Below are 27,018 nucleotides of genomic sequence, written 5' to 3'. Positions count from 1 at the left end.
GGGGAGACTCCCTGGAGGAGAGCTTGGCAACCACTCCAGTATTCTTACCTGGAGAATTTCATGGGCAGAGGAGCCTGGCGGGCTGTGGTCCATAGGGCTGCAAAGAGTCGGACACTACTGAAGTGAGTTAGCACGCAAGGAAATTCTGTCTTTCACTTTTTGAGGAACTGCCAACCTTTTTTACACAGCGACGTTCTCACCAGAAATGTATGAGGGTTCTAATTTTTCCACACCCTCACCAACACTTTTTTTCTGTTTGAAAAATTGCAACTATCCCAGTAGGTGCGAAGTGGCACCTCACTGTGGTTCTGAGTTGCATCTCCCTGATGACTAATGAAATTGAGCATCTTTTCATGGGCGTTATTAGCTAGTTCTTATTTGGAAAAATGTTTATTAAGATCCTGTGTGTATTTTTAAATTGGGTTGTCTTTGTGATTGACTTAGGAGTTTTTAAAAATCTGTTCCGGATGGTAGATCCCCACCAGATACACGATCTGCAAATTTCCTCCCATTTTATGGGTTATGTTTTCACTTTTTAGTTCCTGTTCTTAACTCAAATTTTTTAATTTTCACGGAGCCCAGTTTGCTTCTTTGTGCTTTTGTTTTCACATCTGAGAGGCCATTCCCTCATCCAAGGTCACAGAGATCTACAGTTATGCTTTCTTCTGGCCATTTTATAGTTACAGCTGTTAGGTTAGACCTGGGATCCACTTTGAGTTCCTTTTTGTGTCTGGTACCTGGCAGAGGTACAAACCCTCTCTGCTGTGTGTGACTATTCAGCGATCCCAGCATTATTTACTGAAAAGACTGTTGCCTTTATTGAATGGTATTCAGTTCAGTTGCTCAGTTGTGTCTGACTCTTTGCGACCCCATGAATCGCAGCACACCAGGCCTCCCTGTCAATCACCAACTCCTGGAGTTCACTCAGACTCACGTCCATCGAGTCCGTGATGCCATCCAGCCATCTCATCCTCGGTCGTCCCCTTCTCCTCCTGCCCCCAATCCCTCCCAGCATCAGAGTCTTTTCCAAGGAGTCAACTCTTCACATGAGGTGGCCAAAGTACTGGAGCTTCAGCTTTAGCATCATTCCTTCCAAAGAAATCCCAGGGCTGATCTCCTTCAGAATGGACTGGTTGGATCTCCTTGCAGTCCAAGGGACACTCAAGAGTCTTCTCCAACACCACAGTTCAAAAGCATCAATTCTTCGGTGCTCAGCCTTCTTCACAGTCCAACTCTCACATCCATACATGACCACAGGAAAAACCATAGCCTTGACTAGACGGACTTTAGTCGGCAAAGTAATGTCTCTGCTTTTGAATACGCTATCTAGATTGGTCAAAGCTTTTCTTCCAAGGAGTAAGCGTCTTTTAATTTCATGGCTGCAGTCACCATCTGCAGTGATCTTGGAGCCGCCCAAAATAAAGTCCGACACTGTTTCTACTGTTTCCCCATCTATTTCCCATGAAGTGATGGGACCCGATGCCATGATCTTCGTTTTCTGAATGTTGAGCTTTAAGCCAACTTTTTCATTCTCCACTTTCACTTTCAAGAGGCTCTTGGTATTGGGGCAATTTATTTTTGGCACAAACATAGATATAGATGTAGGTTCAGTTCAGTTCAGTTGCTCAGTCATGTCTGACTCTTTGCTATCCCATGGACTGTGGCACGCCAGGCTTCCCTGTCCTTCACCAACTCCCAGAGCTTACTCAAACTCATGTCCATCGAGTCACTGATGCCATCCAACCATCTCATCCTCTGTTGTCCCCTTCTCCTCCTGCCCCCAATCCCTCCCAGCAGCAGGGTCTTTTCCAATGAGTCAGTTCTTCGCATCAGGTGGCTAAATATTGGAGTTTCAGCTTCAGCATCAGCCCTTCCAATGGATATTCAGGACTGATTTCCTTTAGGATGAACTGGTTGGATCTCTTTGCAGTCCAAGGGACTCTCGAGTCTTCTCCAACACCACAGTTCAAAAGCATATGTAGGTGTGTTTCTTATTCTTTTCAATATTGTTGACCTACTTTGGGGGAGGGGGCTGCACCTTGGGGTTTGGGGGGATCTAAGTTCCCTGACCAGCTGTGGAAACGGAGTCCTAATCGCGGGAACTCCCGAAGTCCCTTATTCTTAAGGTGCTTTTTAATAATAAAGCGGTCACCAACGCATCACACGTTGGCAGAGTCTCCAGTGCTGGCCTCGGGGCTGAGCTGTGGAGGGCTCCCCGGAGTCTCCGTCCGCACGGGCCGCACAGCAACAGGGACACCAGGGCGCCGTGGACACAGACCCTGCGTGGATCCCGCAGCAGCGGGGGGCGGTGGGGTGGCGGCCGGACGTCCGGCGAGGGAAGCGGGGCCCGGCCGGGCCGCTCAGGGAGGCGGCGCGGCGGCAGCGGGGTCAGCGCCCTAGACGCGCCGGGTTGGACGACAAGCCAGGCGGCAGGCCCGCCCTCAGCGAGTGGCCGCCGGGCAGCTCCGCCCCTCCAGGCAGGCTCCACCCCGTGTGACGTCACGCGCCCGGCGGGCCCGGGGCGCCGCCCGCCGCCCGCGCATGCGCGCCTGGGCGCTCCGCCGCGCGCTTGGGCGCCGACCGGCCTGCGTCGCGCTCGGCGAGCGTGCGTGCGGGGCGGTGCTTCCGGCGAGGCGGTGGCTGGATGCGCCGCGGCCCAAGATGGACGCGCCGGCGCCGCCTGCCGCCGCGGCCCCGGACGCGCTCGGGCCCCAGCCCGGCGGTGGCCCCGGTCGGCCGCGCAGAGCCCCGGGCCCCGCGCGCCGCCGCTTGCTGCTGCTGAGGGAGCCCGAGGGCGGCGCGCGGGGCCCGCGCGGCGGGGAGGCCGGGCCGCCGGCCGCCGGCGGCGGCGACTCTCTCGTGGTGCTGCTGGACGTGGCGCGCGGCGCGGCCGCGGCCCCGGGGCGGCGGGAGCCGGAGCCCGAGCCCCGCGCCGCCTCGAGCCTGGCCGGCCGCCTCGCGCAGGCCCCCGGCGCCGCGCCCCTCGCGGGCCCCGGGGCCGCTGGCCCGCAGGACCTGCTGGTGCGCCTGGAGCGCGGCGTCCTCGCGCTGGCCGCGCCGTCCCGGGGCCCGCCCCCCGGCCAGGAGGCCGGCAGCCCGGCCGAGGCCCGCCGCGCGCCCGCCGGCCCCGGCTACCGATGCCCCGAGCCGCAGTGCGCGCTCGCCTTCGCCAAGAAGCACCAGCTCCAGGTGCACCTGCTCACGCACGGCAGCGGCCAGGGCCGGCGGCCCTTCAAGTGCCCGCTGGACGGCTGCGGCTGGGCCTTCACCACGTCCTACAAGCTCAAGCGGCACCTGCAGTCGCACGACAAGCTGCGGCCGTTCGGCTGCCCAGTGGGCGGCTGCGGCAAGAAGTTCACCACCGTGTACAACCTCAAGGCGCATATGAAGGCGCACGAGCAGGAGAGCCTGTTCAAGTGCGAGGTGTGCGCCGAGCGCTTCCCCACGCACGCCAAGCTCAGCTCGCACCAGCGCAGCCACTTCGAGCCCGAGAGGCCCTACAAGTGCGACTTTCCCGGTGAGCGGCGCGGGCGGGGCGCGGTGTCTCCTCTCCTCCCGACCGGGGGGTCGCGGCGGCTCCCGGACCCCGCTTGGCTGCGAAGTAGCTCGGGGAATCTCGGAGCCCTCCCCCGGGTGCGGGTGCGTCCGATGAGCGAGACCACAAGGCGTCTTCCCACCGACGGAGCCGGAGGGAGGTCTAGTCACTGGGGAACGCTCAGTCCGGCTTGCGGGCGCGCACCCCGGGCTGCAGGAACGCTGGGCCGCCGCGTAGCCGGGGCGAGACATTAGGGCGCCCCAGGGGATCATCGCCCGGTGCGGCGCATCCGCTTTTTATGTTGTTAAAACTTTCGTTTCGTTTGGACTTCATGGTTGTATGAAGTTCTGAAACTCGTCTTCATCTTCAGATGGAGACTCCCGGCGAGGTGGGTTCGGTGGGTGAGTGTCCATGGACTCTCCGCCCGGATAGGCGGCTCCAGCAGCGGAGGGCATGTCCCTGCGAAGGAGAGGCTAGGGGGCCGGGGCCGGCTGCGGAGCCAAAGCAGGGAATGTGGGCAGGTGGGAGGCTTCTGGAGGGTCTTCCTTAAAAGAGAAGCTGGCGTGTGCGCCGGGCGATTGGTTGATGTGTTGTGGACCCGGAGTGCTGCTCCGCATAGTGTCTGGGTTACCGACGTGTACTGGAAAGGGATTCTGAAAGGGCGGAAGAAATGCCAGATGTTGGGGAATTCTCTCTGATCTTCCCCTGTGCCCTGGGCCGATCCTGTGCACCCTGTCTCCGTGGAGAGCCTGGTTGGAGAGCACTCTCTGTCCCGCACTCGGCACCTGAGGACGGCTTACAGACCGCTCTAGTGAAAAGCTCAGAGGGCGTCCTTCTGCGCACAGTGCTAGCAGGATCAGGAACCCGCCTGTTTCGGGCACGGGGTCACCCCGGGGGTTTTGAGGTGAATGGTCTGTGGGGTGTCTGTCCCCGGTGGGCGGAAGAGGGAGAGGGACCAGCAGAGCGTTCCAGGCCGCAGGGGCCTTAGGGCTGACCCAGGGGGAGGCTGTGGGCTGCTGAGCTGCTCCAGCTGGGGAGGATTGAGGTGCTGGGTCCCGGGCTTCTCTGTCGGTTGGGGGAGGGTGTGTCTTGCTGAGGCAGACTCCAGCTTTGCTTGTTTAGATGTGTCTACCTGACGGAGGGGCAACCCAAAATGAGGAGTGGCCAGGGCCGCTGGGGAGAGACAGGTGTGTACGTGAGGAGGAGTGGGGGGCGTTTGGGGAGATGAGCGTTTCCCTGCTCTTTGTCACTGCGGAGAGGAGGGGCGCCGGGCTCTGCACCCGTGGCGGCCCCGGGAGGGCTTGTGAGGGGCCCTAGCGCCCGCTGCTCACGGGCATCTTGCAGCCTCGTGGGTCTGCCGGCTGTGAGCACTGACCTTTCTGTCGAAGGAGAGCTGGTTGTTTAGTAGCCAAGCCGCGTCCAGCTCTGCTTCTCCACGGACAGCCTGCTTTTTCCACCAGGCTGCTCTGTCCGTGGGATTTCCCAGGCAGGAATACTGGAGTGGGTTGCCATTGCCTTCTCCAGGGGATCTTCCCGATCCAGGGATCAAATCTGGGTCTCCTGCACTGCAGGAGGGGTTCTTTACCAGGGAGCCGCCAGGGAAGGAGCTGGTGGCTTCTAGCTCTCCCCAGTGGAGAGCTTAGTGATGTTTGAAGTCCCGTGGGTCAGCCTGGGTTGAAGACGGAGGTGGGAAGAGGCCCTGTAAGCGCAGAGGAGCCCGGTGACTCTTGACAGAGCAGGAAGCCCCAAGGAGACAGGCCAGAGGGAGGAGGAGCTCGCAGCAGGGGCCGCTCTGCCTCCGGGAGGACGTGCTCAGGGATGGGGGCTGGGCCTGACCCCGCAGCTGGGAGAACCTCAGGTGTTACTGCAGTGGCTGGGAGCCCTCTCAGGCTCAGCCCGACCAGACAGACTCTGGGTCCTTAGTATCTGGTTCATCTGTTGGGTTTACGGGTCATTGAGTTCCCACCACACCTGGAGTGTCTGTCGTGCTGAGCTGAGAGCTGATGGCTGCATCCGAGGACGACCGGGTGGCCACGTGGGGCAGGTGGCCTGTGAACTGCCCCGAGCCGCCCCGACTTTAGCCTCCAGGGAGGCCCTCGCGTCCTCCTCCTGTCTGCCCTGGTGCCAGCGGCGCCCGGGGCGGTGCCTGGGTTAGCTCTGTGACGTGCCTTCCGTCCCGCCAGTGAGCAGGCTCTGTGTTTCTCTGTTCAGGCTGCGAGAAGACATTCATCACTGTGAGCGCTCTGTTTTCCCATAACCGGGCCCACTTCCGGGAACAAGAACTCTTTTCCTGCTCCTTTCCGGGATGCAGCAAACAGTACGACAAAGCCTGTCGCCTGAAAATCCACCTGAGAAGCCACACAGGTAACGAGCCAGGGACGCCCGGCCCCAGCCCGCCGTCTGCGCAGGTCCCAGCGGTAACCGCGAGTGTGGCTCTTCTTCCCTAAGGTGAGAGGCCTTTTATCTGTGACTCCGACAGTTGCGGCTGGACCTTCACCAGCATGTCTAAGCTCTTGAGGCACAAGAGGTAACCTCGCATTTGGGTTGGATTCTTCGTTTCGAAACGACTGAGTTATTGCTCAGTAGCAGAGGCCTGTGGATGGGATGGTCCGTGGATTTAAGTTATAAAAAACAAGTGTGGATAACTTGGAAAGTTCAGAAAGTTTATAAGAAGAAAAACACACAGAGTCCAATCACTGTAAGTTAGCTTTTCTGTGTGTACTTGTTTTAAAGTTCAGTTAGTGTGCTTAACGCTCAGCTTGGTTTTTAGCAGAGCTAGGGTTGTAGACCGAGCCTCCCTCGTGCCAGTGCCATCGTCATTTCCGTGGTGGTGGTGGCCCTTGAGGGTCTGGGCCTTGTGCAGGTGGCCCTTAGCGCTTGACCTTTGTCCTGCGTTTGGCCTCTCAGCAGCTCTGATGCTGAAGCGCTTGTCCTCCTGTTTTGCCTGGGGGCCCAGAGAGCTGGGAGGCATTCTGTCCTTCACAGCCGGGGCTGAGGGCGTCCATGCGGACAGAGACTGTGTGCGTGTCAGGCGAGGCCCCTGCCGCTGGGACAGCCTGTGGTGGGTGGCTGAACGGGGGAGGCGGCTGCTCCTTCCTGCGTGGAAGCTCTGAGTCTGACTGTGGTCGGCTCCATCAGGAAGGAGGACTGCCCATGAGGGCTGGGGACCAAATCCTGGCTTTTCTGAGACGAGTCGTTTTCCCCTGCGGCGCGGAGAGCTCGTGGGTGGGTGCCTCATGCAGAGCTGCGGCTGCCGGGGGGTGGCGCGCGTCGTCACCCTCGCTGCCGTCTGTCCCGCAGGAAGCATGACGACGACCGCCGGTTCCCCTGCCCCGTCGAGGGCTGCGGCAAGTCGTTCACCCGGGCCGAGCACCTGAAGGGCCACAGCGTCACCCACCTGGGCACCAAGCCCTTCGCCTGTCCTGTGGAAGGTGGGTGTGAGCAGCCCCACGGCTGCCTGGCGCTGTGGGTGGAAGTGTCTGAGGTGCCACGTGGGCCGGGGTGTGGGGTGGCTCGGCTGGTCTTAGCCAGGGGCGAGCGTTTTGGGAGCGGAGTGCTAGCAAGCAGGTGCAGAGTCCGACCGCTGGAGCCAGGGCCTGGGGCGGTGGCTCTGCCGAGTCCCCGCTGGCCTGACGCTGTGAGGATTTGGCGTCATACTGTGGGGAAAGTGCCGTTCAGGGAGATGCTGCAGAGCCACCTGAAGCTGAGCGTTCCCTGGAGCATGGCGAAGGCACCCCGGCGGTCTAACCAGACACAGACTGGCGTCTCCGCAGGGCTCCAGCTGGGGGCGGGCCACAGGCGCACAGCCAACGAGTGGGGTGCTGGGGACGTGACGGCAGCCACCCAGACTGTGCTGGGGTGGGGCGGGGAGGGGTTGGAGACAGAAGCACCAGGGGGCGGGCTGAAGACGGCCTGGGCCTGGCGGGGCTTCTCCTGGCAAGTGTGTGCGGCCCCTGGGAAGGTGGGCAGGAGTTGGGGTCCGCAGGGATGTTTGTTGCTAGAGGGTTGTTGCTGCCTTCCCTTGGGCGGGATAGCTTGGCAGAAGCGTGAGGACTGCGGGCATGTCTTTGTGAGGGCGTGACGCGAGTCTCGGTAGACCGCTGCACTCAGGAAGAGGTGGTTGTTGACACGTGGACACACGCACGTGCTGCTGAGCTTGGAGGGAACCTGGGCGAAAGTGAGATCCTTTGGGCTGGCTAAAAGCTTCATTCAGCTTTTAAGTAAAAATAAAAGACACGTTTCTCACATTCACCAAGAACTCTGTCGAACTCCTTACTCACCATTTTGTTCAGCTGCCTTCTGGCATTTTTCAGCTGGCATCATAATTCTATCTTCCCCAAACTTTATTCCCCCCACATTGCATTCTTTATTTCAAGGTCTCATAGCCCAGTAAGAACGCGGTTGCTGGCATTTACAGTGTTTGGGGAAGCCCTTGTTTTCCCCTCCAGCCGTACTCTCTGGTTCATTTGCATCAAGAATGTCAAAACAAATGCAGCTAGGACAATTCTTTCCGTTTTGTTTAGAAACTGGAGCAACCCATTTCCCCACATTCTACGGTAGCCTCATTCCATACAAACACCAGTCAAATAGAAGACGTTCTCAGTGAGTCTTCATTCAGGTTCTGCGTGCAGTGGGTCATCGGAAAGCCGCGTGTGTCAGCAGCTCTTGCGGATCAGCGTTACATTCTCGCGGTATAGTCCCATCAATGGGCCAGCGTTTCCTGTGCCCTCTGTTCTTTTTTCTTTAACTTTTCATTTTATCTTGGAGGCCACCTAATTAGTCCTTAGCAGTGTTGTGAGAGTTTCAGGTAGATGATGAAGGGACCCGCCGCACACACACACACACGCGCGTCCCTTCTCCCCCAGCGCCCCCAGGCGGCCCCGTGACCCTGAGCGGAGCCCTGCGTGCTGTGCAGTGGGGCCTTGTTGCTCACGTATGTGAAACACGCAGCGTGTGCACATGGCGCTCCACCCCTCCCTCCATCCTCCCCCGGCACCCATAAGCTCGTTCTCCAAGCCTGCGAGTCTGTTTCTGTTCTGTGAGTGAGCGCGTGTGCACCGTTACTTTTTCAGACCTCACTTGCGAGGGGTGCCATATGATATTTCTCCTTCTCTCCCTTCACCTGGCAGGAGAGCCTCGGGGTCCCCCACGCTCTGCAAGTGGCATCGCGTCGTCCCTTGTGGTGGCTGCGTATTAGTCCACGGTGGGCTCGTCCCGCGTCTCCTTTGCCCGTCCCTCTGTCGATGGACAGCTGGCCTCCACCTCCTGGCTCTTGCAGACGGTGCTGCAGTGAACGCTGCGGCGCGGGTATCCTTTGGGATCGTGTTTTTCTCCAGATACGTGTTCCTGAGTGGGGTTGCAGGGTCGTATGGTGTCTCTGTTTTTAGTTGTTTAAGGGCCTCCACACTGTTGGATAGCGGCCGCACCAGTTTACATTTCCGCCAACAGTGCAGGAGGTTCCGTTCCCTCCACGTCCTCGCCTGCGTTTACTCTTTGTGGATTTGATGAGCTGTGTGTGCCTGAGCCGGGCCTTTCTGCAGTTGTGGTGAGCACGGGCTGCTCATCGCTGCGGGCTGCGGCGGCTTCTCTCACTGTGGCGCGTGGCCTTCCAGAGCACAGGCCCAGCAGCCTGGCGCCCGTGTGGCCCTAGTCGCTCGGAGGCGGGTGGGATCTTCCCCGGCCAGCCGTTGAAGTTGCCTCTCCTGCATCGACAGGCAGCTTCTTCCCCACTGAGCCGTCAGGGAAGCCCTGTTTATGGATGTTTTGATGATGGCCCTTCTGAGTGGTGTGGAGTGCTACCTCACTGACGTTTTCATCTGCATTTCTCTGAGAATTAGCGATAGGGAGCGTCTTCGTGTGCCTCTTGGCCATCTATATGTCGTCCTTGGAGAAATGTCCATTTAGGTCTTCTGACCATTTTCTGGTTGGGTTCTTTGTTTTGATGATGCTAAGCCTCAAGAGCTGCTTATAAATTTTGGAGGCTGATTCCGTGTCAGTTGCATCACTTGCAAATATTTTCTCCCTTTCTGTGGGTTGTCTTTTTGTTCTATGGTTTTCTCTGCTAGGCAGGCGCTTTTGAGTTTAATTAGGTCCCCCCTTTTTTTAAATTTTTGTTTTTATTTCCATTATTCTGAGAGATGGATTGAAAAAGACACTGTTGCAATCCATTTCAGAGGGTGTTCTGTTTTCCTCTAGGAGTTGTATAGTGTCTCGTCTCCGTTTAGGTCTTTAATCCATTTGGAGCCTATCTTTGTGCGTGCTGTGAAAGAATGATCTGATTCCTTTCTGTTTTTTTTAGCATGTAGCTGTCCAGCTTTCCCAGCACCATTTGTTGAAGAGACTGCCTTTGCCACATTGTGGAGTCTTGTCTCCTTTGTTGCTGGTTAATTGCCTGTTTGGTGTGTGGGTTTATTTCTGGGCTTTCTATCCTGTTCATTGATCTGTATTTCTATTTTTGTGCCTGGACCATACTGTTTTGATGCCTGTAGCTTTGTAGTATAATCCGAACGAAGTCAAGGAGCGTGAGTCCTCCAGCTCTGTTTTTCTTTCTCAAGATCGTTTTGATGATTCAGGGTCTTTTGTGTCTTCATACAAATTATTAAAAAAATTTTTTTTGTTACAGTTCTGTGAAAAATGTTGTTGGTGATTTGATAGGGATTGCACTGAATCTGTCGGAGAAGGCAACGGCAGCCCACTCCAGTACTGTTGCCTGGAAAATCCCATGGGTGGAGGAGCCTGGTGGGCTGCAGTCCATGGGGTCACGAAGACTTGGACATGACTGAGTGACTTGACTTTCACTTTTCACTTTCATGCATTGGAGAAGGAAATGGCAACCCACTCCAGTGTTCTTGCCTGGAGAATCCCAGGGACGGGGGAGCCTGGCGGGCTGCCGTCTGTGGGGTCGCGCAGAGTCGGACGCGACTGAAGTGACTCGGCAGCGGCAGCAGCAGCAGCAGCGCTGAATCTCTGGATTGCCGTGGGTGGTAGTTTGTCGTCCTGACAGTATCGGTTCTTCGGCTCCATGGCCGTGGCATATTTGTTCGCATCTTTGCTTTCACCAGCGTCTTACGGTGTTTGGAGTACGTGTCTTTCGTCTCTTTAGGTAGGTTTATTCCTCCGTAGTTAATTTTTCTAACGTGGCAAGTGGAATTGTTTCCTGAATCTCCCTTTCTGATCTCTCGGTGTTAGCCTGTAGAAGTGCAGCAGGTGGCTGTGTGTGACTCTTCTAACCTGCAGCCTCCCCAGGTCCCCTGGTGGCATCTTTAGGGTCTTCTGTGTGCAGCGTCGTGTCACCTGCAGACAGTGCCAGCTCGCAGTCTTCTTTTCCAGCTTTGAGCGCCCTTTGCGTCTTTTTCTTCTGCTGGCCCTAGCTAGTGCTTGCAAAGCTGTGCTGAATGACAGTGGCAAGGGGCACGCCCGTGCCTTGTTCCTGATCTTAGAGGAAGTGCTCTCAGCATTTCACCGTCGAGTGTGATGTCAGCATGTGGAGTGAAGTGACGGTTTGCTGCATGTGGCCTTCGTTATGCTGAGAGGTGCTCCTTCTGTGCTCACCTTCTGGAGTGTTTATCGTAAGTGGATGTTGGATTTGTCAGAAGCTCTTTCTGCACCATTGAGGTAACCATGTGGCTTCTGTTCTTCCACTTTCGGCGTGGTGTGTCGCCCTGATTGATGTGTGGGTCTTGAAAACCCTTGCATCCCTGGGAAGGATCCCACTAGATTGCACGTGTGACCCTTTTAATGTGCTGTTGGGTTCCAGTTGCTCATTTTTTATCTTTTTGAGCAAAGAGCTCTTCCAGATGCCTTCTAAAGTCTTCCAGGGAATTGAAATTTCTTCCATTGAGAGAGTCTTGTGCAGATCAAGTAAATGGACCTCTGAAGGTACGGTGTCTGGTCAGTAGGGGGGGTGAGTCAGAACTTCCCAGCCGAGCCGTGACAGTTTTTGTCTGGTCATCAAAGAAGCCCGCGGCCTTGCTTATCCTGAGGGCAGAGCATGTGCTTTCTGCTGCCTGACTCCACGCGCTTCCTCCTTGAGTGCTGCTGCCGGCCGGCCTTGCTGGGAGCCGTGCTCGGTGGAACGAATCGTCTGGTTTTCTGGAAGGAGCCCATAACAGAGGACTCCCTTCCAGCCCCACCACATTCCTGACGTTGCCTTCTAGGATGAAGACCAGCCTTGCCGTGGCGGGTGGTGGCTCGCGTCACTTGCCCCACGAGCTCGTCCGCTCCACGTCCTCGTACAGCATGCACTTGCCATCGCTTGTCGTGATGTGTTTTGAAAGTGGACAGTTTTCATTACGTTTCAGTAGAGAATCCCGTGTAGAGTGTGGTCAGGAAGGTTTGTTTGCTTATGTGGAACCCAGACTTCGAAGCAGTGACCGTAACCAAGGCGGTACAGGAGACTCTCACGGCGGGTGGGTGTTGAGCATGTCTGCTGTCCCCCACGTGGCGTACCGTCGGTTGTTCTCAGGGTTTGAGTTCGGTTGCTTTCAACTCCAGCCGATCTCCCCAGCCGTGGAGCGTGTCCAGCAGGGAGCCTCCACGTCTGATCAGCCGCTGCACCTTCTGTGTACACTGCGCACACCTCTTTCTGTGTCTCAGCTGCATTTTTATTTTCTCGAAATAACAAAGCGTGATATGCTGGAACTGTTGCTTTCTCCCTTCCGTCTTGGCTACACAGAGACTCACCAGTCTTGGTGCCTTTTTTGTTTGTTGTTATGCACACCGGTTTGACAGCTGTCACGATACAGTCTAACAGAATTGTTTGGATGAAGTCACAGACAGTGGCGCAGCACTGTAGCCTTCTTAGGGAGAAAGTCGAACGAGCCCTTGGGCCACCCGACATCTTGCTCTCTGTTGAATTTGCAAGTTTCTACAGCCGGAAGCTGCCTTCTGGCAGGAGCTGGGAGGACGTCCCTGCTGTGGTCAGGCCAGTCCTCAGCAGAGTGGTGTGACCGGAGGTCAGTTCAGAGCTGTCTCAGTGGCAGCCAACCCTGGCTCCTGCGGCTCAGGACCCTCTTTCCCTGCAAGAACCCCTCCCGTCCCGAGCCATCCTTCCTGACCTGGGAGCAGCGTCCCATCCCTGCTTTATGGACAGACAGCACACGGGGAGCCGTCCACTCCCTCCCACCCTGCCGTAGACCCTGGGCCTCAGGCCTTCATGGCTCTGACGGGCCTGCCCCTCGTCACCTGGAAGGTGACGTCTCTCCTGAGACCTGTTCCTGTCCTGCAGGCGGACGCCACCCTCGGGCCCAGAGTGCCGGGCAGCCCGGCCCTGTCCACCTTGGTGGGCTGCCGTCTGCCTTGGCGAGGGCAGCTGACTGCCTGCCACCGTGCCGAGCTCTGGCGGTGGGGCCTGGGCCGTGGAGGCCCGGCAACAGCCTCTGCGGGTTGCTGATTCCCTGTGTCCCAGCACCATCCGTGCTGTGAGACCCTGGTGGGCGTGGGCCACCAGCCAGGCAGGCCCAGGTCCGGCCCCCTCCTCCTGGTTCTCGGCCGTCTGCCCGAACCACCTGGCAGCGGCTTCTTAGTGGAAGCCGTGAGGACTTCTCCACAGGAGGAGGTCACTTCTGGGGTCAGTGGGGACGACCTGCAGCCTGGATGTCTCGGGGTCGTGGGTTTTCCTCCGGTAGCAGCGTAGCAGAGGTGGTCGGTGTGACTCGGCGGTGGAAGGTGGGAGGTGCTGGCGTGGCCTCGAGGCTGGGGGGCAGCCGCGTGTCACACCCGGGGCGCCGCGGCCTTCAGGGCGTCTTGGCGCTGCCCGGGGCCGGGGCCGGGCGCCTCACACGGCTGTCCTCTCTCCCCAGGGTGCTGCGCCAGATTCTCGGCGCGGAGTAGCCTCTACATCCACGCTAAGAAGCACCTGCAGGATGTGGCTCCCCCGAAGAGCAGGTGTCCGGTGTCCAGCTGCGACCGGCTCTTTGCCTCCAAGCACAGCATGAAGGCCCACATGCTCAGGCAGCACCGCCGGCACCCAGGTGGGCCCCTGGCGGCCGCGGGCACGGCTGCAGCTGCTCGCTGCGTCCTGGACGCCCAGCCCAGGGCCACGGCTGCCTTGCCGGCACACCCGTGTCTGCTTGTGCCACCCCGACCCTCTTGCCCTCCACTCTCGGGCTTCCCCCGCCTGGCCTGGCCAGTCAGGGCTCCTGAAGCTCGCCTTGACCTTGTCCTGTGTGCCGAGCTGCCCCTCCGGCTCCTCCTGTCCAGCCCTGCCTGGGACAGTCGTGGGGTCCGAACAGACTGTTCCTGGACAAGCACGCGGGCAGAGCGCAAACAGCGACGAGTCCCACGGTGACTCTGCACAGGGCCATGGCCATCCTGCTCCCAGGCGCTGGGCACTTGGCAGCCTGGCTTTCCGACCGTGAGCCCAGGCCCCCAGGCATGGCGGGCAGGGGCTGGGTGCTGGACAGCGGCCTCTCCCCGCATCCATCCCGCCGCCTGCTCCCCAGGGCCTGATGGGTGTGCTGCTCATGCAGGGCCTCGCGGGTGAAGTCCTGGCCGCAGTCCCCTGAGCAGCTGCCGCTGGACTCTGCCCAGGGCTGCCTGCCCGCCTTGGGCATAGCCCCCGCCCTGCTCTGTGATGCTGGGAGGGGAAGTGGGATGCAGGGCGTGTCAGGAAGGGGACTGGGAGTGTCCCCGGTCTGTGAGGTGACGTGGCCTCGCGTGAGGTGCGGACGGCCCAGCCCTGTGAGGTGACGTGGCCTCGCGTGAGGTGCGGACGGCCCAGCCCTGTGAGGTGACGTGGCCTCGCGTGAGGTGCGGACGGCCCAGCCCTGTGAGGTGACGTGGCCTCGCGTGAGGTGCGGACGGCCCAGCCCTGTGAGGTGACGTGGCCTTGCATGAGGTGCGGACGGCCCAGCTCTGTTATGTGACGTGGCCTCGCGTGAGGTGCGGACGGCCCAGCCCTGTGAGGTGACGTGGCCTCGCGTGAGGTGCGGACGGCCCAGCCCTGTGACGTGACGTGGCCTCGCGTGAGGTGCGGACGGCCTGGTTGTGAGGTGACGTGGCCTCGCGTGAGGTGCGGACGTCCCCGGTCTGTGAGGTGACGTGGCCTCGTGTTGGGCAGGTGAGGGGGTCTGTTCTGAGTGGTAGGTATTCACGGCTCGATGTGACTGTAGGTGCTGGGGAGTGTGTGTCTGTTGTGGAGGAACTCTGCCTGGCCCTGGAGGGGCTGGGTCCCCTCACGGTGGTCCTGGTGGGATCACGCTGGATGGAGGTGAGGCAGGGCCGTGCTGCTCTGAGGGAGCTGGTTGCCTTCACGTGGCCGGTGCTAGTGCTTGTGTGCGGCTTGTGAATATCTGCCTCTCGCATGTGGCAGGTCTCCAGTAAATTCTTACAGAATTAACAAAATGCTAAATAAGATATTTACGAGCAAGTTGGTATTTCTTGATGTTTGCCTGGATTCAGTTCAGTTCAGTCGCTCAGTTGTGTCCGACTCTCTGTGACCCCATGGACTGCAGCACACCAGGCCTCCCTGTCCATCACCAACTCCCAGAGTCCACCCAAACTCATGTCCGTTGAGTCAGTGATGCCATCCAACCATCTCATCCTCTGTCGTCCCCTTCTCCTCCCGCCTTCAATCTTTCTCAGCAGCAGGGTCTTTTCCAGTGAGTCAGCTCTTCGCATCAGGTGGCCAAAGTATGGAGTTTCAGCTTCAACATCAGACCTTCCAGTGAACACCCAGGACTGATCTCCTTTAGAATGGACTGGTTGGATCTCCTTGCAGTCCAAGGGACTCTCAAGAGTCTTCTCCAACACCACAGTTCAAAAGCATCAATTCTTCAGCCCTCAGCTTTCTTTATAGTCCAGCTCTCATCCACACATGACCACTGGAAAAACCATATTATCATTCTTGATTTATTTATTTATTATTTATAGGGAGCTGAATTAGCAAGGTTGTCTAGGAAACTGGAAAATTTTGAGAAAGAGACGTATTTCCGTTTTTACCATCTTCAGAGAGGCCCTGCCGTTTCTCCAGAATGTTCCCTGGTGCTGGGTGATCGTCGAGGCCCCGGTGGGTGGGCCCAGCATCTGAGCTCCGTAGCAGCATAGCCGTGGGCAGAGGCTCTCCGTGTGGCTGTCCTCCGTTTGCTTGGGGACGGCGTCTGGCAGCTTTCCTCCCTGGGTCCCCAGTGGAACCTCATAGCTGGTGCTGTAGGAGAGGCCTGTCGCAGCCCTCCTGGCTCCTTTGCCAGATTCTCGCACTCCTGTTTTCCTGGTGGCTTGGTGCCTGGCGAGTGCTCGCCAGGATTTGGGATGGTGGGTGTTCTTGTGTCTGAGCTCCAGCGTGAACATCCAGTGACGTCGTTTAATGTCAGCATTGTCCCTTCTCCCGAGGGTGACCTCATGGCTGGCCTTCCTTCACCGAGGAGCAGTTACTTGAGTGCTGGGCGCCGGTGCGGCTGTGGTCAGGGGAGCCCGCTTGGGGGCCGGGCCTGTGCCTGCTGTGGGGCAGGGGCGTCTGGAAACAGGGCGGCTCTCCAAGCCTGTTGGGAGCTGCTCGGTCCAGGGGGCCGCAGCCTGGGTTCAGTGCACGGGGCCTACCGTGTGTCTCTGCAGGCTGGCCGGCCAGCTGGTCCCCACCATCCTTCCCGTCCTCCCCCTCGAGCTCGGGAGAGGCGGGGACCAGGCTGAGAGGTGGCCTGACACGGCTGACCCCAGAAGGGTCCCCGAGCTGCGGGATCAGTGCGGCCTGAGGTCGGAGGTTCGTGCTCTGTGAGGGACGCGGTCTCCACGGGCACTGCGGGGCCGTGCGTGTGACGGGTGTGAAGCCTGAAGGACTCGGGGTAAAACTTTCTCTCACTATTACTTGGGGAGCATCAGTGGCTGGGGGAAGACCCAGGGGCTCGAGGCTCTGAGCCCCTATGCGGGCACCCGGGCGTCCCCCACGGCTCCTCCCTGCGGAGTGTGGTGCCTTCGGGGGCCGGCAGGGGCGGCGGAGTCCCGTCCGCGCCTCCTCGGTGTGCCCCGCCCGCGTCTCAGGGGCAGACAGCCCTCCCGTCTCTGATCACCGTGTTCCTTCCTTTTCAGACCTCTTCCCTCCGCTGGGGGCTCCGAGCACGCTGACGCCCGGCGGTGACCCCGGCAGCCCCGGGCAGGGCGAGTTCAGCCACGTGGACCTTGCGGTTCTCTTCTCCGACCCGCAGGCCGATGGCAGTGCCGCCCCCGGGCCCCCCGACGCGGTGCTGGGCGCTGGGATCCTGACCGTCGACGTGACTCCTGCGGGTGCCTCTCTTGGAGGGGACCTACCTGCCGGTCAGGGTTCCTTTGGGCCGATGGACCCGCTGGTCTTCGTGGCCCACAGTGACGTCCCGCCTGGCCCGGACAGCCCCCTCGTCCTTGGGACAGCAGCCGTGGGTTTCCAGCAGGGCGGCCTCGCCGCGGACGACTTGCCGGCCATGGGCACAGGGACCCTGGGCTGTCTGGTGGCTGTGCCCGTGAAGAGCTTGGATCAGGACCCCCAGGCTCTGACCCTGAGTGGCCCCCAGGGAGCCAGCAGCGCTCCGGAGCCCCTGGTGCCCATCAAGATGGAGCCAGACTCACCCCCCCGCGCCCAGCCCGGCTGGCAGCAGGAGCTGGGCGAAGGGGCGTCGCGGCCTGCAGAGTCTAGCCCCTCGGAGCAGCGTGGTCCTCGGAGAGACGCCGGGCTCGCGGCGGGGACCAGCGGCTTCTACCTGGTACGAGGCGCCCTGGGGTCGCCGGCTCCTAGCTCGGCTCCTGCCCCGCCGTGTGATGTCCTGGATTGACCCTCTACTGCAGACGCTTCCTAGGGGCCTGCGAGAGCATGGAGCCCCGGCTACAAGTCTGGAAACCTGAATTCCTGTCTCGAATCTGGAACGGACTAGTGTTTATGACCTTGAGCAAATCACTTAACTTGTCCGAGCCTTCAGTCCTCAGTTATTTCTGAAACGAGGGGCTTCGACATGATTTCCAAGGTCCTCTGAGTGCTGGGGTTTTGGGGATGATGTCTTTTCTTGAGAAAAGCTGGGATGTTCATAATGTTGACGTGTCCTGGTGGTTGAGCGTATCACACAATGGCAGGTCCTCAGACGGACTCCTGACTGAGAGGAATTGCAGCGTCAACAGTGTCTAAAGATTCATGGACGTGAAAACCAGGAAGAATTACCCGTTAGAACTGACGAGAAAAGGAGAGTGGTCTGGGAGCTCTGTCTCTGGAGGGCCATGACGCCGCTCCACTTGTGAGGCCTGACGCTGACGCGCTGTAACTGCGCTCACGTCAGTTACCTGTTCACTGTAACTGAGAGTAACTTACGCAGAGTCTTGGGACAGTCTGTCTCCTCAGCCTCAGGTGGGAGCAGTCAAGTAGGTTTCTCTTTGTGGTGCAGGTTAAATTCAATAGTGATGTGTATGTTCAAAAAGTTAAATCTTACTTGGCCACGATTTAACGAAGAGCTCCACCGTGAGCGACGCAGAGATGGCTGAGGCCCAGGGCCAGCAGCATGTGAGGCTGACCCGACCCTGTCCGTTCTCTCGCTAGCTGTGTGACTGGGGTCGGCCCGGCGTCTGGGAGCCCGACAGGTGCTCGGAGACGGGCCTGCAGGTAGGCCCGAGCGCCCCGGGGATGAGGGTCGGCCGTGACCTCACGGTGCGCCCAGCCCCGCGCCCGCGGACCGGGCCCCTCACGGAGCTCCCAGCCCCGCACCTGCGGACCGGGCGCTCGGGGACGTCCTGCCCTCCCTGGAGCACCGGCCGCTTCGCCAGCTGAGGCCTCCGCAGCCCCGGCCCCGGGCGGGTGGAGGGCTATGCTGAGGCTGTGGGGCGGTGGTCGGGTCCTGTGTTTCAGGCAGCAGAGAGGTCTTCAGCTCACAACAGGCTGGTCCGTGCGAGGAGTTTCATATGGTTTAGCCTCCGGAGGAATAAGTGTTGCTTCCTGGACTGGAGTCACGTCGCCGCTGTGACTCTGCGTCCCCGTCGCCCGACGTGGTGTTCGGTCTGACCTCGAAATGGACCCTCTGCTCAGTTGCCCCCCTGCTGTTCGGGTCCTAACTGATGCCGCTCTTTTTTTGGATTCAGGAAGGTGGAGGCTCAGCGAGAACTGATTGCCAGTCCGTCCAGCGAGCCAAGGAGAAGAGGCAGAGAGGTGCCGGGAGCCGCTCGGGTGAGGCTGCGTGTGCTGGGCCGGGGCGGCGCGGGGACCCTGGGCAGGGCACTTCCGGTTTTAAGACGTGAGCCGCTTTGTGGAGTTTCTAAATCGCAGGGTGGACTGCACAGTCCATGCTTGTTGGCAGACTCGTCCGTCTGTCTGGGGCGCCTGTACTTGGTGCATTGTGAGGCTGTTGCTGGCTCCCTCAAAAAGCACCATGTGAAACATTTAACTACAGATTATTTCAAAAGCATCAAGAGGAGTGTAGGATCCGCGGTACACTCGTCCGTCGGTCTCTTCTTTGAATGACGCTCTTTTCCGTGGCTTTCTTCACGTAAACACTGCCCTGTGGTGCCTGCCTGTGGTCGGTGTTCACTGTCACAGGGGAGGAGGCCCCCTGGTCCTCGAGCCCCGGGGCGGTGGGGGCTGCGGGTGGGGGCACAGACGGCATGGCCCGTGGAGACGGCGTGGCCGGGGCGGCGGCTGTCGGGCCGTTTTGTTTCTTTGTTGTTCGTGTTAATACTTGAGCGTTATCTTTTTAGAACTTAGGACATTTAGAAACATACCAGACAGGGTCATCACTTGGTTAGACGTTACCAGCTTGCCTTTCTTTCAAGCTGGCTTCTAGCACACATCCAGTTTTCAGTCATAAAAGCCGTGAGCGTTTGTGAGTCTGTTTGCCCGGGTCAACCGGGGAGGCGTTGTGCCTCGGGCCTTTCACACGTGTGCACCCCCACCCTCGCCCTGGCTCCTCCCCTGTGTGTGTGTGCGCGCGCACATGCACGCACTTGCTGCAGAGCTGGGGCAGTGTGTCCGCAGGCCGGCGGGCCTGTCAGCGTGCAGGAGGCTGTAACATGACCAGAGGCTGTGCCCTGGCGAGTTGGGCGTGGGGGCTCCGTACGGCTCCCAAGGCCCGGGCTCTGGGCCTGCCACTCCCTCAGGGCTGCAGAAGATGCTGACGTCCACCCCGCCCACTTTCAGCTAGACAACTTCTGCTCATGCAGGAAGGTCAGCAGAAATGTCCCCGAACTTACCGTGTTCAGGACGAGGAGCCTGCTGGCTTGCTTGTGCCCTCCAAGGGTGGTCGGGTATGTCTGCCTGCTCGGTGATTCAAGCACTGTATGGCTTTCCAGACGGAGCCTGCCAGGTGTCCAGGCTTCCCACCTGAGGCAGGGGGGCGCGTCTCCTTGAGTGGGAAGGCTCCCACCCCTACCCCCAGCTCGAGGCCCGAGAGCCCGCAGGAGGAGGAGCGTAAGTGCGTGCCCACCTTCCCTTTTCCAGAGCCCCGGGCCAGCCGTGCGTTTCCCTGGAGCCTTGCTTTTGGTGGAACTGCAGACATGTAGAAAAACACTTCCCTGCCGGGGTCCAGCCCCGGTGGATCCAGGGAATTCGAAGGGTGGACGGAGTCGGCGAGGAAAGACTTATTTATTTATTAATATAAGATTAGATTAGGAAGAAATAGTGTAGTAGGAAGATTAAGTGGAGAGAAGAGGCTGATTAACTTGGGTTAAGAGGAAAATCAATAAAGTTCCAGACAAGGAGCTTCTATGTTAGGCTGCCGGCGCCCTTTTGAATATCAGAGAGTGCCCCGCCTTGGGCTCTCTCTCTCACGGATCTTAAAAGCCAGGTCAAGTAAGTAGACACAGTGAGCCTCCACGTCCCAGATGGGAATTCAGCCTGAAATTAGAGTAAAGAGGAGACACGGGGGAAACCAGTCCAGCGACTGGCTCTCCGTCTATTGTCCCTCAAGGCCTTGTATACTTTTGATTATACACAGAGATCAATGGGTAATACAAAATCATGTAGCGTTCGCAGCCCAGACTCTTTCTGTATCTCTTTTTGTATACAAAAGGTCTCCGGTGATTGACATTATCTTCTGGCCGAGAGGCTTGTTAACACGTGTTGGCTCTCCTCCGTAATGAATGTTAATCTCGTTTCCCCTGAAGTGTTTTTCTTTCATCTGCATCTCCTTAAAGCGTGAAGTTACATCGCTGTAGAACAAAGGCGCAGTGGGTTATAACAAAGAAGGTACTTAACTCAAAGATCTAATGTTGCTAATACCAGGTCTACCACTTGCTTTTCTATATACCAACTATATCTAAAAATAAAGGATATGAAAATTTGGCAGCAAGCATTGACTCAACAAATGAAACTTTTAATCAGTCCTATTCTAAAGATTTTGACTCTTCGGAAGCCCCTACATTCCTAGGATGTTTTAAGCTTCCTGAGCCTCCTGCGGTCAGGAGGCCTCAAACAATCACACGCGCAGCTGTACGAGTCCTGCGGGCAGGCCAGAAAGCCATCAGAGCGGTTTCTGGATTGAAACACTCTTTCAAATGCAGAAGACTAAAGCCCTGAATTGACTTTTTCCAGAGAATGTCAGAAGAGTGGAAAGGCAGGCCGATTCTTATTTTTGGGGGGTGGATGCTCAGGCAATTCCAGGGGGAAAACCTGAGGTCCGATTAGCCTTGCCGTCAGAGCTCTGCCGCATGACCTCGTCACGGGAGGAATTCCTCACGCGGTCTCCCGGCACTCCCCTGAGCTTTGTCCCTTTCCACGGTGCCTGACACGTCACCTCGCCTCCCCCGAGTGGACCTGTCCTGAGAGCACGCGTGTCTACATGGCTGGGGAAGGGCCGGGCCATGGTCCACTGATGGCTCGGATGTTCTCTGCATGGGAGAGGAGCCCCTGGGTGAGAGGGGAGAAGGGGGTCCCCGGGTGTGAGAGAGGGGAACGGGCCCCCGCCAGGTGAGAGGGGAAGGGGCCCAGCTGAGCACCCTCCGTGCCAGCGGCAGCGGCTCCTCTGGCAGTGACTGTGGCGTCTGCGGGGCACAGGCCCTCGCGTGGGCTGAAGGTGTGCTGGAAGAAGGGTTTCTGTGATTTCGCTCAGTCAAGTGTGTGCTGACCTAGGGGGCAAAGCAGACCGGGCTTGAGCTCGTGAACACAGGGACGTGCTCGTCTCTGACAGACGCTGGGCTCGTGTTTGAGCCCCGTGGACCCACCCGTCACCAAGAGTGAAACACGCACTCGGTCGTAACATCTAGAAGAACCAAGGGAGTTCAGTTCTGATCTGTACGTGTGACTTTCCCTCTGTTCTCCCATTTAAGCAGCACGTGTGCCCACAGTTGTGCATGAAGGCGGGGTTGGATCCCAGCTGGGGTCTCAGAGGCAGCACGGCTTGTGCCGTGTCATCAGTGTCAAGGAGAGAGGGGCTCAGACTCACTGCACCTTTATGATGTGACTTGGTGATGAGTAGGAGACACACGTCGTGTAAACGTTGCCTACTTTAAAAAAAAGTTGGCCGTGCTGGGTCTTAGCTGTGGTGAACACGGGCTTAGCTGGGTCACATGGGGTCTCGGCTGTGGTGCACACGGGCTTAGCTGGGTCACATGGGGTCTCGGCTGTGGTGCACACGGGCTTAGCTAGCTGGGTCACACAGGGTGCACACGGGCTTCACTGGGTCACACGGGGTCTCGGCTGTGGTGCACACGGGCTTAGCTGGGTCACACGGGGTGCACACGGGCTTAGCTGGGTCACATGGGGTCTCGGCTGTGGTGCACACGGGCTTAGCTGGGTCACACGGGGTGCGCACGGGCTTAGCTGGGCCACATGGGGTCTCGGCTGTGGTGCACACGGGCTTCGCTGGGTCACACGGGGTGCACACGGGCTTCACTGGGTCACACGAGGTCTCGGCTCTGGTGCACACGGGTTTCGCTGCTCCACGGTGTATGAGATCTTAGTCCCCCATCCAGGGATTGAACCCCCACCCCCTGTATTGGAAGGCAGATTCCTAATAACCAGAGACAGCCCCACATCTCGTCTGCTGCTAAAAGTGACTCCGAAAGGTGCGTCGTCGGGGCCCGCCTTCATTCACTCCAGTGGTTTCATGACGGGCTTCCTCGACGCGCCTTGAAGCACACGTTGGCGTGCCAGGTGTGTCCACTCGGGTGTGAGATGGAGTCAGACCCCACGTCAGTTTACGTCTGTACCATGTGGGGTTCATCCAAAGCAAATGAGCTGAATCTGCAGCTGCAGAGTTGGGTTGAAGGTCTATTTAAAACACGTGAGCTTTTTGTTATAAAATTGTTTCGACAACAGTCTCCAAGCTCACACAGACACGAGCTGTCTGGGAGCACGCCGGCAGTGCCCTCCTCGACGCGTCAGCGAGGTTTCCCCTTTGATGTTTCATAGTTAGCAGTTTAATATGTCTTCTCCTCGATGGGTTTGCACTGTTAATAACTGTAGCGGTAACTCAGCTTTTCAGATGAAGAACCTTCACTCCTAGAAAGTGCATTTAAATAAACTTTAAAAATAAGTGGGATTCCCATTTATGGACATGTTTGTGGCAGGGAAGTGTGCTGGGGTGATGAAGACTTGCAGGCCTGACAGGGACTCCCGTAAAATTCCAGCGGAGGCCAGAATGTGGACCCGGAGGCTGTGCGGGGGCTGGGGCGGGGTGTCTGCAAGTGAGCCCCCACAGGCGTGGCCATGTCCGTGGGGAGGCTCGTCTTCCGCGCGAGGCTGTTCTGTGCCCGTGTCCACCAGTCACCCTGGCACTCCCGCACCGGAGCGTGTCTGCCCGCCCCCTGCTCCCCACGCCCGTACCCACTCCGCCGTCCAGGGTCAGGGAGATTGGGCAGTGGAGCCAGCTGGGGCCGTGTTCCTGTGTCAGAGAAACCCTTTCTGGGGCTAGGAAACGCTTCCTGGTCAATGTTTTTTAAAGTGCATTGTTATAAAACCAAGACAGTGATGGTTTTTGTGAAGGAAGTTGGACCGAAACAGCCGCTTAGCAGGTGTTGGGAGTGGGGGTGGGGAAGGCAGCCTCCGTCCGTCCTCCCGAGAGCTCTGTGCTCCACGTGTCAGGAACCCCGAGTGCCCCTGGCTGGTGGGTGTGCAGGGTGAGGCGGGGTCCACTCCAGAGGGCGGGGGGCCCGAGCACCGTGTGCGTGGAGGACGCAGGAGGACGTGCTCTGTTTCAGGAGCCACTGGGGAGTCTGCACCAGGCCTCGGGGAAGGGGACGTCTGCGCTGGCCCGGGAGCCTGGCTATGGGGCGGCCTTGCCGTGCCTGGCGCCCTGCCGTGTGTCCAGGTGCAGCTGCTGCAGGTGAGAGCATGCATCACACAGACACAGAGGGACAGACACACACCCAGAGAGACACACCCAGAGACACACACCCGCCCAGACACACACAGACACACACACCCAGAGAGACACAGACACGAGAGACACACAGACACCCAGAGAGACACACAGACAACACACCGAGACACACAGACACCCACCCAGAGACACACACACACACACACCCAGAGACCCACACACCCCCAGAGAGACACACCCACACACACCCAGAGACACACACACCCCCAGAGAGACACACACCCACCCCCAGAGACAGAGACACAGACACAAGACACACACACACACCCCCAGAGAGACACACCCAGAGACAGACACGAGACACAGACACACACCCAGAGACACACACACACACCCACACACACACACACCCAGAGAGAGACCCACACCCACATACACACCCACCCAGAGACACACACAGACACACACCCAGAGAGTGAGACAGACACACCCAGAGACACACACACACCCCCAGAGAGAGAGACACAGACACAAGAGACACACACACACCCAGAGACACACACAGAAACACACCCAGAGACACACACACCCCCCCCCAGAGAAAGAGACACAGACACGAGAGACACACCCCCAGAGAGAGACACACAGACAACACACCGAGACACACACACACACACACACCCAGAGACACAGACAGTACCCCTACCCCCTGCCTGTTGTGCCGCAGTGTCCACACTTTTCCTGGTCAGGATCTGGGCTCCCGCATCTGGCGGGATGCGGTCACCTTCAGCCTTGCCTTCCGGGGCTGGCAGGGGATGGGGAGGACGCGTGGCTCTGACCCCCGGCGCGTCTTCACTGAGCGCCTCTGTGTCCGCGGCTGTGGGCCTCGGGGCTGAGCAGGGCTGTGGGAGCAGGGAGGGCAGGCAGCTGGCCACCGGCCCCAGTCAGCGTGGGCCTCGGGCCTCCCCGGGAGAGGGGCTGGGCTGGCGCAGCCACGTCCGGGGGGTGCCTCCTGGGGCCGGGGTCCCTGACATGGTGCTCTTGCTTCCGCAGGATGACCCCTCAGGGGACGCGGTCTTGCCCCTGGCACTCAGCCCGCAGCCTCCCGCCTTCCACCCCCTGCTTGCTGTCGACCTGCCCGTCTATGTCCTCCAGGTTCGCTGCCCCTGTTCTCCGGGTTGGTTGAGCCCCACGCAGCTTTGGCTCCCAGGCTCGTCCCTGAGGTGGACGCGCCCTGGGCCCCGTGGCCACCTGGCCAGGGTGTTTTCTGGAGACGGGGGTGAGGGTTTGAGCAGCAAAGGCTGAGCCTGCAGCTCAGGCTCACACGTCTCAGTGGGTGAGGTGGGGTTCACATACTCAAGTTCACGTGTTCAGGCTTGTGAGAGTTGGGCTGGCCGGGTTTCAGCCTGTGCAGAGATAGGCCCAGACAGGGTAAATGGTTTGCTGGAGTCAGGGGTTAAGCTGCGTGTGGGTGGCAGTGGATAATTCAGATTTGGATAGATAAGGGTGACCTCTGTATTTTATCAGATTTGAAACAGATATGTAAAAGTCAGACAGTAACTGGTTTTCTTATATTCAACTTGGGCTGTGGTGTTAGAAGTGGACAGTAGATGGAGCTTGGAGGCCCCTGGTCGCAGCATCTAGAAGGCCTCACAGCGTTCCTCCTCCCGCGGGGCGGCCCTCGTCCTGGGCTCCTTCCTGGGGCGGTGGGGGGTGGGCGGTGATCGGTGTCTGTGGTGGCCTGGAGCCCAGTGCCAGGGCGGCTCCCTGGAGGTGGCGGCTGGGGCCCGTCCACGTGGGGCCAGCCAGGGCAGGGAGTCCTTCTCTGAAGAGAATGGAGCCTGTCCATGCAGGGCCAGGCGGGGCAGGGAGTCCTCTGAGGAGAATGGAGCCCGTCCACGCGGGGCCAGGCGGGGCAGGGAGTCCCCTCTCTGAGGAGAACGGAGCCCGTCCACACGGGGCCAGCCGGGGTGGGGAGTCCCCACTCTGAAGAGAATGGAGCCTGTCCACGCGGGGCCAGGCGGGGCAGGGAGTCCCCTCTCTGAGGAGAATGGAGCCTGTCCTCGCGGGGCCAGGCGGGGCAGGGAGTCCCTTCTCTGAAGAGAATGGAGCCTGTCCACGCGGGGCCAGGCGGGGCAGGGAATCCCCTCTCTGAAGAGAATGGAGCCTGTCCACGTGGGGCCGGCCGGGGTGGGGAGTCCCCACTCTGAGGAGATTGCGGCAGGGACGGAGCTCAGCTCCCCTCAGTTTTGTTGGTGGCAGAATCTTCCCTGAAATGACACATGCTTAAACTGTGGGAGGGCGAGCTCACCACTGTGCTTGCTTTGCAGGAGGTGCTGCCTGCGGGAGAAGGTGCCGCAGGGCCCGAGGACGTGCCGTGCTCGGGAGGTGCCGCTGGTCTGCGGGCCTGGCTGTGACCCACCCCGCTGGGCCGGGGGCGCTGCTGGGCAGCCAGGCCCATTCTTCGGAGGCTCCGGGGCAGTGCTGAGTGCTTCTGTCCCCCTCTGTCAGGGACGGTTGGGGCTGGGCCTCCCGCCCCGACTGCGAGAGCAGGTGCCGTCTCCCTGCTCCGCTGAGTGCGGCCCCTGAGGACGCAAGGGGCCCCCAGCCAACAGGCCGAGGACACGGGTGGCCCCCCAGGCCCCGCTGCAGCCCCCGCACCGGCCGATGCCGAGTTAAACTCACAGAGCGAGCTTTCTTAGTTTTTATTTGGGTGTCGGTACCTCGTGGCGGCCGACAGTTGTTTGCAAGGCTGTCCGAGCACTGGGGCGCATGCCGGACCCTGGCCCTGGCCCGGGGCGGCTCAGGTGTGCACGCGTGCGTGTGCTGGCTCTCAGTGCGCAGCCCGCCCTGCGAGAGGACGTGAGCTGTGACTGTGTGACTGCCCGCTGGGGGTGGACGCCGGCCCCGGAGCCAGTCCCCGTGCCTCTGCAGGCGCTGGCGTTCAGGTGCTGTTGGCTCTCACTCTGCTTTCTGTCTCCTGAGGCGTGGGCCTCGGCCTGTGGGAGTGGCCCTGCTTTCCATGGTGGCCCCTGGTGTCCTGTGGGGGAGCGGGTGGGGGGCTGCATCCTCATCTGTAGGTGGATCTCAGCCGCCCCACCAGCACCTCAGCTCCCCGCTTGTCCAGAGTGCCCTGGACACACAGCCTCCGGGCCAGGGCTGGACCTTTGTCCCCCTAGGTGCTCGGACCAGCTTCCGTTTCCCAGCACTGAGGTCCCTGCTGCTGCTGGGCCCAGCTCTTTGTGTGAGTGAATAAAAGTTTTTGTAGCCGAGCCAGAAGCTGGG

The 27,018-nt window shown here is 59.3% G+C and overlaps 1 protein-coding gene across 1 annotated transcript; it reads left to right on the top strand.

Annotated features, from left to right (window-relative positions):
• The first annotated feature begins 2,661 nt into the window (after nucleotides 1–2,661).
• Nucleotides 2,662–27,005, top strand: ZXDC (ZXD family zinc finger C). Its single transcript, XM_052643826.1, has 10 exons — nucleotides 2,662–3,517; nucleotides 5,747–5,899; nucleotides 5,984–6,062; nucleotides 6,836–6,966; nucleotides 13,336–13,506; nucleotides 16,559–17,205; nucleotides 18,563–18,647; nucleotides 23,612–23,736; nucleotides 24,787–24,888; nucleotides 26,064–27,005. Exons 1-10 carry the CDS (start codon nucleotides 2,662–2,664, stop codon nucleotides 26,148–26,150), a joined length of 2,436 nt encoding a protein of 811 aa, XP_052499786.1. The 3' UTR covers nucleotides 26,151–27,005.
• The last annotated feature ends 13 nt before the right edge of the window (nucleotides 27,006–27,018 follow it).

Source organism: Budorcas taxicolor, chromosome 1 (assembly GCF_023091745.1).
Source record: "Budorcas taxicolor isolate Tak-1 chromosome 1, Takin1.1, whole genome shotgun sequence".
Classification (NCBI taxonomy): domain Eukaryota; kingdom Metazoa; phylum Chordata; class Mammalia; order Artiodactyla; family Bovidae; genus Budorcas; species Budorcas taxicolor.
The sequence above is the reverse complement of the archived record's forward strand: the minus strand, read 5'-3'. Positions and strand labels throughout refer to the sequence as shown.

Coding starts and splice junctions, on each gene's coding strand:
- ZXDC (XM_052643826.1), top strand. CDS start 2,662: ATGGACGCGCCGGCGCCGCCTGCCGCCGCGGCCCCGGACGCGCTCGGG. Junction 13,507..16,558: donor GCAGCACCGCCGGCACCCAG/GTGGGCCCCTGG, acceptor CTTCCTTTTCAG/ACCTCTTCCCTCCGCTGGGG. Junction 17,206..18,562: donor GGACCAGCGGCTTCTACCTG/GTACGAGGCGCC, acceptor TTTTGGATTCAG/GAAGGTGGAGGCTCAGCGAG.